The sequence below is a fragment of the Spea bombifrons genome, chromosome 4 (genome assembly GCF_027358695.1).
Source record: "Spea bombifrons isolate aSpeBom1 chromosome 4, aSpeBom1.2.pri, whole genome shotgun sequence".
Classification (NCBI taxonomy): Eukaryota; Metazoa; Chordata; class Amphibia; order Anura; family Pelobatidae; genus Spea; species Spea bombifrons.
Genome location: NC_071090.1, coordinates 55,120,064 through 55,134,238, shown reverse-complemented (window position 1 = coordinate 55,134,238; position 14,175 = coordinate 55,120,064). Strand labels below are relative to the sequence as shown.

Genomic DNA, 14,175 nt, shown 5'->3' with positions numbered 1-14,175 from the left:
AGCGCAGATACCTCTTGCTTCTCGAAAGGAAATGGCTTACAGGACAAAACCCTAAAATGAATAACTGCTTACTTGCCAAACTAAACTATGCCTACTCGTATTATTGGTGCATCCTTACAGAATGCTGATCCCTGCGCATTTAATAATGTCATTGTAATTATCATATTTTCCTGTTAGACGCCATCTTTTATTTTTTGGGGGGCCAAAACTCACGAAGCCACAGATTACGTTACCTTTGAATAGAAAAGTGGTTCTGGTGCCGAGTTTGAAAAAAAATATTTTATCACCATAGCAACCGGTGGAATGATCTGCTGAGGGTGCCACCTTTTAGTTTAAAATAACCTTGGAGTCACCCATTGTACAGCGCTATGGAATTTGATGGAAGTAGTAAGTAGTAATTAATATATTAAATAATTAGACCCTTCTTGCATACCATAGCATGCTTTCATAATGCCCATTCTGTCTTTAGATTAACCATTGTAATTGCTTTAATAAAATAATGTTATACCTCAAGAGGAAACTTCTGTCCTTCCAATCCGTGCTCTGAGCCGTCTGAAGATGAATTGCATTTACCCCAATGAAATGTTATCTTGCTTGCTTTGTACTTTGTATCTAAGGCACCACCACTGAGATAGTAATCATCTGTCAGATTAATTTCCACTAAAAAAGAAAGGAAGATTGGGTTAGTAATTGTGGTAAACGTGAATATTAAAAACTTTTTGAAAACAAACCTATGGTAGGTTTACAAAATATGTATAAACGAATAAATGATCTAAAATTAATATACACATTCTCAAAGTTTAAGCAGAGTACCATTTATTTATTTCTACTTCTTAAAAATAAAATGTGATATTTGAGGAGGCAATCATGTGTCAGCACAAATTGTATCCTCAACAAAAGAGTAATAATGCTGAATTGAGTTAATCTATCCCACTCTTTAAGGATACAATGAAAGGGAAGGATAAAGAACATCAAAATGTCTTACAAACCAAGACAAAAGGCATGGAAAGGTCATTCATTCATGCCAACTTGCTGTTGCTCCACTTATAAAAACAACATGGAAAATATTTTTTCTACATGCTTTTGTTTGAGCTAGCTAAACTGGAAATGTCAATTTAATCTACCATAATGCAAAGACAATTTACAAATGTAAATCATACATCATTATATTTCAGTTTGATTATTTGTTCAAATTCATTCACTCAAAAGTTTGCTCATTCTAACATTTCAAAGGCTACATTCCATGGTCACCCGCTGTGCTAATGTTAATTGGACATTGATTGCTGCATTGTAGCCTGTACATGCTGTGAACACAGCTAAAATACAAGGTTACAGAGTGTCCCAATTCTTAACACCAGGTATAGATTCTTACAGCTACATAAATCATATAAATAACTGTGACCATTCTGCATGCAATATTAGTGCCTGCGTCAAATAATTACATTGAAGAAAAAATGACTTTTTCCGTATGACCAAACTACAAGTTAAAACAAATGGCCCAAAAATTGATAAGCAAATCAATACTTATATTGCCACTTGGTATAACAGCGATTCACAAAGTCATTCATAAATCTCTTTTTAAAAAATATTAACTTTATCTGTGTACTAATTTAAACCCACAGTCTGAACATGACCTGATGTGGAGATACTTCCTTGGGGTAGACAGCGTGTTTGGTCTTTATGAGTTGAAGTAAAGTCTATTTCCCATGAAAAACAGCAGAAAGTTACCTACGGCTTTATTTCCGCTAACCGATGGGCATGGTTCAATATTAGCTTTAGGTCTGCAAGTTCCTAGTTTGAAAGAGAGCTCAACAATACATTGACCTCCCCACTGTTTCAATGAATAAATTGCATTTATTTAGTTTTTTCCATAGCCACATGCAACAAAAATAGTTGAAATGACATTAAAAAGGTAAACACATAGACAGGCTTGACTGATATGTTAAAAGCACTGATTTAAATTCCTTTGAGATAATGACGATTAGCGTCAAACAACTATTAAGAGTTTTAAAGAAAGCGAGGCCTATTATCTTACCTGTTTTTCCAGTATTGCGAATTAACGCATTTTTAGAGGACATTTTTTCCCATCCCTGAAATTCTAATTTTTTCAGATTCATGTTTAACTGAGTGAGATCCTCATCAATGTTGATAGGAGATTGTTTGGCACCGTTGCATGTTGGATATTTTTTCACCCAATTCGTTTGGTTTAAGCCTTCTGCAAACATATAGATCGATGCATTTTTAATAAAGGATTTATGTGCAGTCATAAAGCAGAGTATGTTTTACAGTATATATTCATGACATAAAACATGACAGACACACACAAGAACTCTTTTTCAGTGATTACAGTTATTAATTATAATGGCAGGGTTTAAATACATAACATTAAATACTGGTTATTTAGTACAAACGTACACACGCACATGCTAGTACCCTAATTTTGCTGAGTCCTACCTAATCCTAACATGGCTATATTTCTTGCCATGGAGCTGAATCATCGGGACTGCGTTGCCCTTTTAACCTACTGATACCCTCCTCTGGACACCATTAATCAGGTGGTGCTTAACCCTAAAGTTGAGTAAAAACCTCCTAATATACACAAAAAAATACAAAAGCATATCAATTCAAATTTTGGGGTGCTGTATTATAGTTGATGGCATTCACTTTAATTATTTCAGGTTTGGATATTTATTATGTTGGTTTTCTTAACGATGTTGAGAAAGCCCTAGTAGTATGGAAGAGTTAGGAAGTTTAATGTGTCACACTTCCCTCCTATGGAAGGAAAAGTCCGTGTCCATGAAATTCTCTCTTTTAGCAGTAGAGCAAATTTCATCTTGGTGATAAAGTTCTGTTGATGAATTGGGTGTGTTGGGATTGGAGAACAAGGGAAATAATAGTATGGAAGCCCTCTGTGCTGGTGATTTGTGCATGGTGATGGGGTGGCGGCTAAACCCGAGATAGCGGTTTGTGCCAGTAGAAAGTGTTTCACAGGTTTGATGTAATGCTTGGATGATCGGTAACTTGTTGTTGGTGGTTATTTCTTTGATGATGCCAGGGTTACAGGTAACATGTCTATCCCTATGGTGGAGGAAGATGAAAGGATCATTGTCATTCCCTGTAATTGCCCATATTCTCTGTTACAGATCCAGATTAATGTCCTTTTCTTCACCAGTGATCTACCAAAGATACAATAACCAAAATATTTCACAACCCTCAAAATATATAAAAGCCTTTTTGGTATATTTTTCAAATGAGTTTCTTTTTTACCATCTTACTGGCCTTCTAGCTAATCACCATAACCTCATTATACTAATGACCTGACACGCAGAGTTATTTTTAGACACTTTCATAACATTGGAGAGGTTACTGGAATTACTTTCTCTACACTTTGGAACTTTGAAGACATTTGAAGAAATGATTTTTCTCACTGCTCGATAAATCTCAGCAGTAGTTCCATTATCAATTCAAACACATTTCTCTGAATTGCGTAATTTGTCCACAAACTGAAACAACATCAAATACATTACGTGACTTGCATTTTTGTCAGTCATTTTGCTTGAGGGTTAGACCTCGCTGCTCTTAATCCTGCCACTCAATGTGGATGTTTTTAAATCTTAAAACGCACAAAGGCCGACACAATTATCTAGTGATGTAAAGGAACTGGGCAGGTGTTCATTGAGCTGGATCTTTACTCATTGGGAGTAACAACAGCAAAACACACAATACATAAACACAAATATCAAAGCCTAACATGAACACAACAAAATAAAGTCATGTCACAACTAAGGAGGTCAGATTATCAGCGCAAATTATCTACGTCAAACTACGTCATATCATTAAACCAACAACCCCCCCCCACACACACACCTTTAAGAGTTCTCCAGATCTGAGTAACCATTGACTACTCAACTGAATGTAACACATGTATACTACATGTACTAAAACGTAATTATATGTGTTTATGTAAAAGCAATTTGAATATATGCAAATTTTGTAACATGCCCATTACATGCTCCAGGTGAGTGTCTTCAATTTACAGGCAGTGAAGTGGCTTTATAAAGTCCAACTGTGGCTAAATCTGCCCGTTGTCAAAGGCATACCCCCTACCTATCTTCAGTTACCAGGCATCCATGTTTATCATACCAACCTCCAAACATGTGCCTTGTCAATATTTCACAATCAAACTCCTTTGTACTGAATACACTTATTGATCTCAATCAGTTGATGGGAAATTAGAAACTATACCTGCTTTGCAGTAGACCAGTGTTAGCGGAGTAAAATGTAAAGCCACACAAGCTTTAAAGATCTTAAGGGTCCACTAAAAAGTATCACAAATGTCTTTGAAGAACTTTTGCTAGGGCCAACCTTTTTTGTTATACATAGACTAAAAAACAGCACCACAGCTAAGGCACCCCTATAAACATGGTTTCAGGAACATCTGCTGTATTTTCTTATTGCTTTCCCTACTCCGTTGGGTATTGCCCACTGTGGACAGGAACTACGATCAGAGTTTTTTGAGAAAGCACATCTGCAGATGACAGCCATATGGGGTAGTCAGATCTGAAGAATGGGGTCTGTTCACTGTAATATTATTAAATATTTAGATGTGGTTGTTGGCAATGATATAAAGAACCTTTAGGGAAAAAACGTGTTTAAGCAGAAGATGTCATTTTTATTTTTACTATTATTTACTCCAGCTTCATGCCATAATTTACATTTTCTTTACAAACAATTGGATGTAGGCCAATTTGGTAATGCAGTGTATACTTCTCAACACTGGACCAAGGCATGACTTTACCAAGACTTTTTCCTGTGATGAATGTATAACATTTTATATAACTAATGCATTTAGAAGAAGTTTATTGATGCAATTTATATGATTTGATATTAAAAATATTAAAAAATAAAAATGCATTACTTAATGTGTAAACCCATTTCTGGGTGTTTCTATACACATTACTGTGACTTGTAGAGATGATACACTATGATACACCAAATATTCCAAACATTCTGTAGAAAATAGGGACATTGGAGGTCGAGAGAGGCACAGGTCCCTTTTAAAGGGGGACACTGAGTTGTTGTTTTTTTATGTGTTTCACTAAAAAACATTATTTAATAACATACAAACTGAGGAACACTGTTCATATGCTCACATAATTTATCCTCCCAATCCTTTGATGGGGGCCCTAAACAGCCTATTCTCATGGTTTGGTAGCACCACCAATGCAATGAGGCAGGAAGGAAAGGAGGCTTACAACAGGGACCAACGTCCGATAACTTGCACGCAAGGAAGAAAAAAAAAAGTAAAGAGACACAATTGTCCTTTCCGTTGACACAATTTCCCTATTAAAGCCAATCCACATTTACCTCTTCAGGAACTGATTTGTTGTATATGTTTCAATCACAGTCGAAAACAAATAATTATACGTGAAATGGCAGCAAAGTTATATAGGGTTTTTAAAATAGACTATAAAAAATAATGATGTATTCCATTCAGTTTTACCATATACTACAAAACATAGGAAAATAATGCAACTCATAAAACAAGTTAATAAAAATGCACAATTATTTTAAATGGATTAAAGAGGAAAGAAAGCCTTCCTCCACGTAATTAAAGACACTTGCATCTCATTTCCAAGTAACACTGGAAACATATTTAAACCATTGCATGCCATATGTACAATAAATCCCAGCCATTCTTAAAAATGTAAAATATCCCAAATTAATTGTAATAAACCCAAGCAGAATTTTTGATTTTTATTTTAAGTAAAAAAAATAGCTTAGTAAAAAAATTCAAGCTTTCTGTCGTAAGTAATAATGTAAACCATCAGTCCAAACAGGTAAGGTCATGGGTGTGGACCATCTTTAGATGTAAATTAATTAAGACACTTCACATTCAACTTTAGAACAAGATGTCCCTATCTACTGTAGATTTGCTACAGATGAAGTCAACATATCTTAGAAGTAATCATATAGTAACCCTCAGATATCATAGAATATGCTGTATTTAAATTGTAAACTTGTTTAAGCAGGTCCTTTGTCTTTTATTTCCATAAGTCCAGATGTCATGAACTGCTTGTTATATTCTTTGTCTATTCTACATCACTGCAAATTATGATGATTCTATATAACTCAATAAATGAGAAGAAGAATATTTACACCTACTGTATTAACTGACACATCATCTCACTCATTATTAATCTGGAGCAGATGAAGACGTGTTTTGCCCCTATAATTCTTTCTAGTACAGAGCGCTGTTTTGAAGGCAAAGCGGGGTCACACCAAATATTGATTTGATTTAGATTTTTCTTCCGTACAATCACTTTGCATTTTGTTGAGTGATAAAAAAAAAGTAAATTCTTACTTTACAGCATTTTTTCACACATGCCTCAAAACTTTTGCACAATACTGTATATTCATGTGTTACACATGAACATGTGTTAATCATTTCCCCCTTTTCCTTTTTTTATAACTCAAAATAAATGTTTGACACCTATATATTCCCATTCATTGGCGAATTGCAGTCTGTAAAGTCAGCGTATAACTGACAATGAGGTCACTACTTCAATATCTACAGAAAAAATAACTGCTTATGTTCTGTTCCTCTATCACTACCCATCAATTGCATTTTTTCTGTAAATAATCCCTAAACTAAAGATTATTTATTTGGCTTCCTTTTATTGCTCAACACCCAAAGATGCTGGTCGAGTTGGTAGAATAAATCAGGATAGTTAAGAAAGAGATGAATATGTCCATGTATATACAGTGGGGCAAAAAAGTATTTCGTCAGCCACCAATTGTGCACGTTCTCCCACTATAAAATATGAGAGAGGCCTGTAATTTTCACCATAGGTACACTTCAACTATGAGAGACAGAATGGGGGGGAAAGAATACAGGAAATCACATTGTCTGATTTTTAAAGAATTTATTTGCAAATTATGGTGGAAAATAAGTATTTGGTAAATAACAAAAGTTAATATCAATACTTTGTTATATACCCTTTGTTGGCAATGACAGAGGTCAAACTTTTTCTGTAAGTCTTCACAAGGTTTTCACACACTGTTGCTGGTATTTTGGGCCATTCCTCCATGCAGATCTCCTCTAGAGCAGTGATGTTTTGGGGCTGTCGCTGGGCAACACGGACTTTCAACTCCCTCCAAAGGTTTTCTATGGGGTTGAGATCTGGAGACTGGCTAGGCCACTCCAGGACCTTGAAATGCTTCTTACGAAGCCACTCCTTCGTTGCCCGGGCGGTGTGTTTGGGATCATTGTCATGCTGAAAGACCCAGCCACGTTTCATCTTCAATGCCCTTGCTGATGGAAGGAGGTTTTCACTCAAAATCTCACGATACATGGCCCCATTAATTCTTTCCTTTACACGGATCAGTCGTCCTGGTCCCTTTGCAGAAAAACAGCCCCAAAGCATGATGTTTCCACCCCCATGCTTCACCGTAGGTATGGTGTTCTTTGGATGCAACTCAGCATTCTTTCTCCTCCAAACACGACGAGTTGAGTTTCTACCAAAAAGTTCTACCTTGGTTTCATCTGACCATATGACATTCGCCCAGTCCTCTTCTGGATCATCCAAATGCTCTCTAGCAAACTTCAGACGGGCCCGGACATGTTCTGGCTTCAGCAGGGGGACACGTCTGGCACTGTATGATTTGAGTCCCTGGCACCGTAGTGTGTTACTGATGGTAGCCTTTGTTACTTTGGTCCCAGCTCTCTGCAGGTCATTCACTAGGTCACCCCATGTGGTTCTGGGATTTTTGCTCACCGTCCTTGTGATCATTTTGACATCATGGGGTGAGATCTTGTGTGGAGCCCCAGATCGAGGGAGATTATCAGTAGTCCTGTATGTCTTCCATTTTCGAATAATTGCTCCCACAGATGATTTCTTCACACCAAGCTGCTTGCCTATTGCAGATTCAGTCTTCCCAGCCTGGTGCTGGTCTACAATTTTGTTTCTGGTGTCCTTCGACAGTTCTTTGGTCTCGGCCATAGTGGGGTTTGGAGTGTGACTGTTTGAGGTTGTGGACAGGTGACTTTTATATTGATAACAAGTTCAAACAGGTGCCATTAATACAGGTAACGAGTGGGGGGCAGAGGAGACTCTTAAAGAAGATGTTACAGGTCTGTGAGAGCCAGATATCTTGCTTGTTTGTAGGTGACCAAATACTTATTTTCCACCATAATTTTCAAATAAATTCTTTAAAAATCAGACAATGTGATTTCCTGTATTCTTTCCCCCATTCTGTCTCTCATAGTTGAAGTGTACCTATGGTGAAAATTACAGGCCTCTCTCATCTTTTTAAGTGGGAGAACTTGCACAATTGGTGGCTAAATACTTTTTTTGCCCCACTGTATGTGAGAACAGGAAAAAAAGATTTACAGGAAAAATGTTAAAAATGTTATTTAGTACAGTAGGTGTTATTTGTCTCTGTTTATGTGATGGGACCTATTGTAGTAGGCCCTAAAATTAAGCTCAGGCAACTGCCCCCTTTTGCCTTATGTTAGAGAAAGCCCTGAATAGTTGTTTAAAAATCCTGCCATACAAACATTATGTTAACTTGACTAAAATAATCTTTAGTGGCAGACTCAGTAAACCTGTTGGAGTAGTTCATGGACGGAAATTATTGATGTTATAAACTCCCACGCTCACTGCGAATGTTGCATACAAAAACAGCTCCTACATATTTCCACATGGGGAAAGTTGCACATAGTACAATCAGGGATTGTTTTGTGCTACCTACTGACCTTATTGTTACAACTCCTGTAAACAACCTCCCCAGATGTTTCTAACAGACTAGTCCATTTGCCTAACCAACCTAACCTGCCATTCCATGATGCAAACTATTCTAACCTAGGCCTACACGTCCAGAGGAATGGCAGTGAAAGTGCCACATTACTGAGATGAAGCTCAATATGTCTATTAAACAGCGATCTCCCTTGTGACGACTGGTCATGTTACACTGTGAAGGTCTGGGTCTAGTCTTTAGAGCATCCATAGTATCTATTCTCCAAAGCGTCCTTCAGAGTGGCAGGGCTAAGATATGATCGTACGTCCCATCACTCAGCACAGAGAACACTCGAGAACCAAGAGACCATACTCAAGCGAGATCCATGGCTATGAGAGACTAGGGCAGTGAATACATCATTAACTACAATGAAAATATCTAAAGAGCATTCAATTTAAAAACTCATCCTCTATTAATAAATGTCATAATTTTTCTTTACAATACACACGGGTCCTAATCACAGAACCTTTTTCTTGTCTCATAACTGTAGAGAGGAGCCCCGGATGGCACAAACACAAAAGAAGTAGTACATATAAAGTAAAAAAATAAAAAAACTTCTATAAACATTAAAATCTCAAACAATAATATAATTTATTATTATGGCATTCACATGTCTTTAATATCATGGCATTCACCACCAGCCCTAGACATCCCTTCCCCAAAATGTATTAATGTATAATAGAATGGTACACGCAAGGTTCAAATTTCTTTACATATTCTCTAACCCACCAAAAAAACACAAACAATCACATACTTAAACCCAACCCTGGGTCCATGTGCCTGTAACACTACCTAGTTGAGATCATCCTGCTACTTCCCAGCCATCAGTCTTAACCTCACTGTCTAGGTGGCGTCATGTAAATCTTTACCTCAATAGCTATTAGTCCCCCACAATAACACTTAGCATTACCACCTATCCTCTCCAAGTGTGTTGTGGCATTGGCCTTGCCTCCCATCTGAAAAAGGGTGCGCAGGTCCAAAAAGGACAACCCTTTTCTGCCCCACCTATTTAAACAAAGTCCTGTATCTACAAGCTCTCAACTTCCTACCAAGTGCCCATTAACCCCTTCCTGCCCATTCTTCCCACCAACTGACATCTAACCCTCTTTCGCTATGGCTCTGGGGCTTGCTACATTTTCTAATAAAAAAAAAAAAAAAGGCGATACTACACATACTTAACTGAATATAATTCATACCTTACAATTATTAATACCGCTTAGTAAGTTATCAAAGATGGTTAACATGTCTCCTGTCTAGATTATAAAATATGCATGGAAGAACAACGGTTAGATGACTCATGAGCTTCTTTCATGCAACTCAAACTACAGAAAACATAGCATAGAAATAGAACATAATATTTACACATACAGCTATGACGGTCTTCCTGTTTACTTTTGAGAATAGCCAGAGTTTTTTCCACCCAAAATCAAACATATGGCAATCAATACTAGCTACACAGCTAGTTGCTAAACATTCATAGGAGTCACTGGTAACAAAATATAAGGATTAATTCCAAAGGCAACATGATAAAGCACATCAATGGAATAATACAGTTCACTCAGTGATCATATATCAGGATCATATACATTACTTTCCTTTTAACACAGGTGATGCTGAATGTGTAAAAATTTCCATGTAAAATTCTGTACGTTTTAATCTAATCGACCTTTTTGTTTTGCAATTGTCCAGATACAGCCAACAATCTTCCTATAAGTATTATAAATTGTTTTCACTTACCCGTGTATGACCAGTCGATTTCTTCAATTAATTTTCGCTGCTGTCTGTAATATCCAAAAACCAACCCTACAAAAGAGACATAAATATATTAAAAATGATGAAATTATTGCAATGACAAAACCTGGGTGTCATATTATTTACTCCTATATATTTATTTTTATGTATACAGTATATAGTATATATATAATATAGAGTATATATACGTTATTACAAAGACTACTGAGCCAAATGCAATATACATATATATATATATATATATATATATATATATATATATATATAGAGAGAGAGAGAGACAAAAGTATTTTATATATTTCATATACATACACACACACATCAAATCCAATAATCCTGCACTTAGCCTCTACTAATACAAGATAATCCACACGCTCTGGTGCTGTTCAGCCACTATACAAAAGTCCAAAATATTAAACACACTCACGGGAAAGAAATCCAATCTTTATTAACAAATTACATTGACTCTTTGTCAAGATTATATATATATATATACACACATGTTCACAACACATTAACATATTTTAATGCCATACTTCATTTACCATGGGGGTAACAAGTACATCAATGCTTAGTTCTGTGTTCAAGGTTTAAATTGATGCTAATGGAAATCAGTTATATATAGTGCAATACAAAGGACATTTCTTTGTATCAACATACGTAAGGTGTCATCCTGTACATTAGGGGAAACACAATCCTCTGCCTCTAGGATCACATACAGAGCACACACTACTACATATTTTAGCAACAAAATTAAATCTACAATCCCCAGAGCTATTTTTCAAGTTTTCTTCTATGATAAAATAATATATTTGGATACCAAAGCGATAATTAATTTTTGAAGAGTTTATGTAAAACTTAACAAACTTACAAAACTCCCAAAGGAGCTACATAAAGAGCAAAAAAAAGTCTTCCAAATTTTGGTCTAACACTTAACCATATTTGGTTATTTTATATTTGATTTAACTGTGGTATTGTTTGTATTGTCTTTTGGAGAGGTCCCTTAAATAATAAGAGTTAAGTTAATAATATTATCGCCATCTGTTTTCACAGTACTAACTAGCATGTCCTAATGCTATATTAATCCCCTCACCCATATTAAGGTATTTGCATTCCATTTCTGAAAGCTTAATGGAGGCTTATTGGGAGTTGCCTATGATACCACAGTTAATTACCGCTCTCGGTGCTGCCCGTGGAGCACACAGTAGGGTCTGCACGTCAGTACGTGGAATTACTGAAGTCATATAGACAGGTAGACTACTGCTTTCTGCATGGACTAAAAAGAGATAAAGAATTTCCAAACCTGTTGTATGCACTACCATGGTCAACGTCTAATAAATCCTGGGGTCTCAATATAGTACATAACCCCTTAACGTCCATTGCCGGGTCAGGCACGTCATGCAAAACGGTCACTTAACGACCTATGACGTACCTGACACGTCATGAGACTTAAACAAGCTTAGAAAGTGATCAACGATCACTTTCTAAGCTTAAACGGTGTTGCTGTAATGCCTCGATGTCGAGGCATTCAGCAACACCGAGATCGGCATGATGGGCCATGTCTGGCCCCTCCCCGGGGCGTCAACAGCCGCCATACATTGTATGGCGGCGGACGCCCGTTTTAAAAGCGTTTAGGAGGCGATCAACGATCACCTCCTAAACGTCAATGGTGTCGCTGGAATGCCTCGTTCAGGAGGCATCCAGCGACACCAAACACTTACCTCTGGGTGGGCTGTGACCGCTCCGGAGAGCGGTCACAGCCGCAGCTGCACGTTGTCTTCGCCATCCGCAAGATGGCGGCGGCCCGGGAAAAAGAATTATAAAGTTTTAAAAGTTGGCTAGACGGTCTCCAGACCCTCTAGTGAACTCTGGCTCCACTTGCAGGTTGAATACAGGTACTGCATTCAACCATACAAGTCAATGGAGCCCAGCTTTCTAATCACTATGTGATTAGGAAAATATTAAAAAAAAAAAAAAAAAAATTAAAAAAAAAAAAAAAGGAAAAAGAAAAAGCTTAAAAAAAACATGGTAACATTTAAAAATTATTATGCTTTAGAGGAACTATCCAGTTCCAGCAAAATGTAAAAAAAAAGTCCAAAAAGAGTAAAATAAATAAAATAAAAAAATAAAGTTTATTATTATGAGCAAGTGCTAAAATTAGCACTGACATGGAAAAATTTAAATAAAAGCATTTCAAATACCCAAGGGGTGTCTAATTTAAAAAAATGAATGGTTTGATGGGGTAAATTGGAGTGGCCGGGCTCAAAGATAGGGCATAGGCACAGACTGACCAAAATGGGGAAAAAAAAGCGCACTTCCAAAATGTGGCATTTTAACCCCAAACACCAGACAAACCCATACATGTGGGGTATGACTGAACTCGGGAGATGTTCCTGAATACATATTAGGGTGTTGTTTGATAGTGACGTATACCTGGAGCTATAAATTTATACCCAAAGTATAATTTGTGTGAAAAAAAATACAAAACAAAATACTACCACAAAGTGTGGCAAAGGCTGGTGGTAGAATCTGATGCATGGAAAGGGTTAAATACTACCATTTTAAGTACCTTGGGGTGTCTAGTTTTCAAAAATATATGGTTTTATGAGGTAAATTGTAGTGGCCAGGCTCAAAGATAGGGCATAGGCACAGACTGACCAAAATAGGGGAAAAAAAGCGCACTTCCCAAATGTGGCCTTTTAACCCCAAACAGCAGTCAAACCCATGCATGGGTGGTATCACTGTACTCGAGAGATGTTGTTGAACACATATTAGGGTGTTGTTTGATAGTGACGTATACCTGGAGCTATAAATGTATACCCAAAGTACAATTTGTGTAAAAAAAAATACCAAAAAAATACTAACACAAAGTGTGGCAAAGGCTGGTGGTAGAATCTCATGCATGGAAAGAGTTAAAATACTAGCATTTGAAATACCTCGGGGTGTCTAGTTTTCAAAAATATATGGTTTGATGGGGTAAATTGAATTAGCCGGCTTCAAAGATGGTCCTATTAGGACATGGGGGCAGAATGACCAGATGTAAAAGTTCCAAGTTAAAAAATGTGCACTTCCTAAATGTGGCGTTTTACCTCCCAAACAACCCAACAAACCCATGCATGAGGGGTATGACTGTACTCGGGAGATGTTGCTGAACACATATTGGGGTGTTGTTTGAAAGTGATGTATACCAGGAGCTGTATATCCATACCTGAAGAGCAATTTTAGCGATAAAAAAACACAAAATAAATTACTACCACAAAGTTTGACAAAGGCTGATGGTAGAATTAGTGCATGGAAAGAGTTAAAATTGTAGCATTTGGAATACCTTGGGGTGTCTAGTTTTCAAAAATATATGACTTGATGGGGTAAAATGCATTGGCCGGGTTCAAAGATACCCGAAATGGTACATGGGGGGAAGAATTACCAGATTTGGAAAAAATGGTTTTGAAATAGCAAAATGCTACTTGTACTTAATGCTCCATAACGTGCAGAAAAAAGCAAAAAAACATAAAAACATTGGGTATTTCTAAACTCAGGACAAATAGTAGAATATATTTAGTAGGTTTTTTCATTAGCTTTTTTGGATGAGTAAAAGATTTTTGGGGTAAAAGTCAGAAAATGTGT

General features: G+C 36.8%; 1 protein-coding gene across 5 annotated transcripts in view; it reads right to left on the bottom strand.

Moving 5' to 3' along the window:
- Positions 1-14,175, bottom strand: part of PTPRZ1 (protein tyrosine phosphatase receptor type Z1) — a 78,957-nt gene that overhangs the window by 42,133 nt on the left and 22,649 nt on the right. For all 5 annotated transcript variants that reach the window (XM_053465327.1, XM_053465329.1, XM_053465328.1 and 2 more), the window contains exons 2-4: positions 10,537-10,602; positions 2,036-2,215; positions 509-660 (exon numbers count right to left, since the gene is read on the bottom strand). In XM_053465327.1, the coding sequence (XP_053321302.1) occupies positions 509-660; positions 2,036-2,215; positions 10,537-10,602 (398 nt within the window). The remainder of the gene's footprint in view (positions 1-508; positions 661-2,035; positions 2,216-10,536; positions 10,603-14,175) is intronic.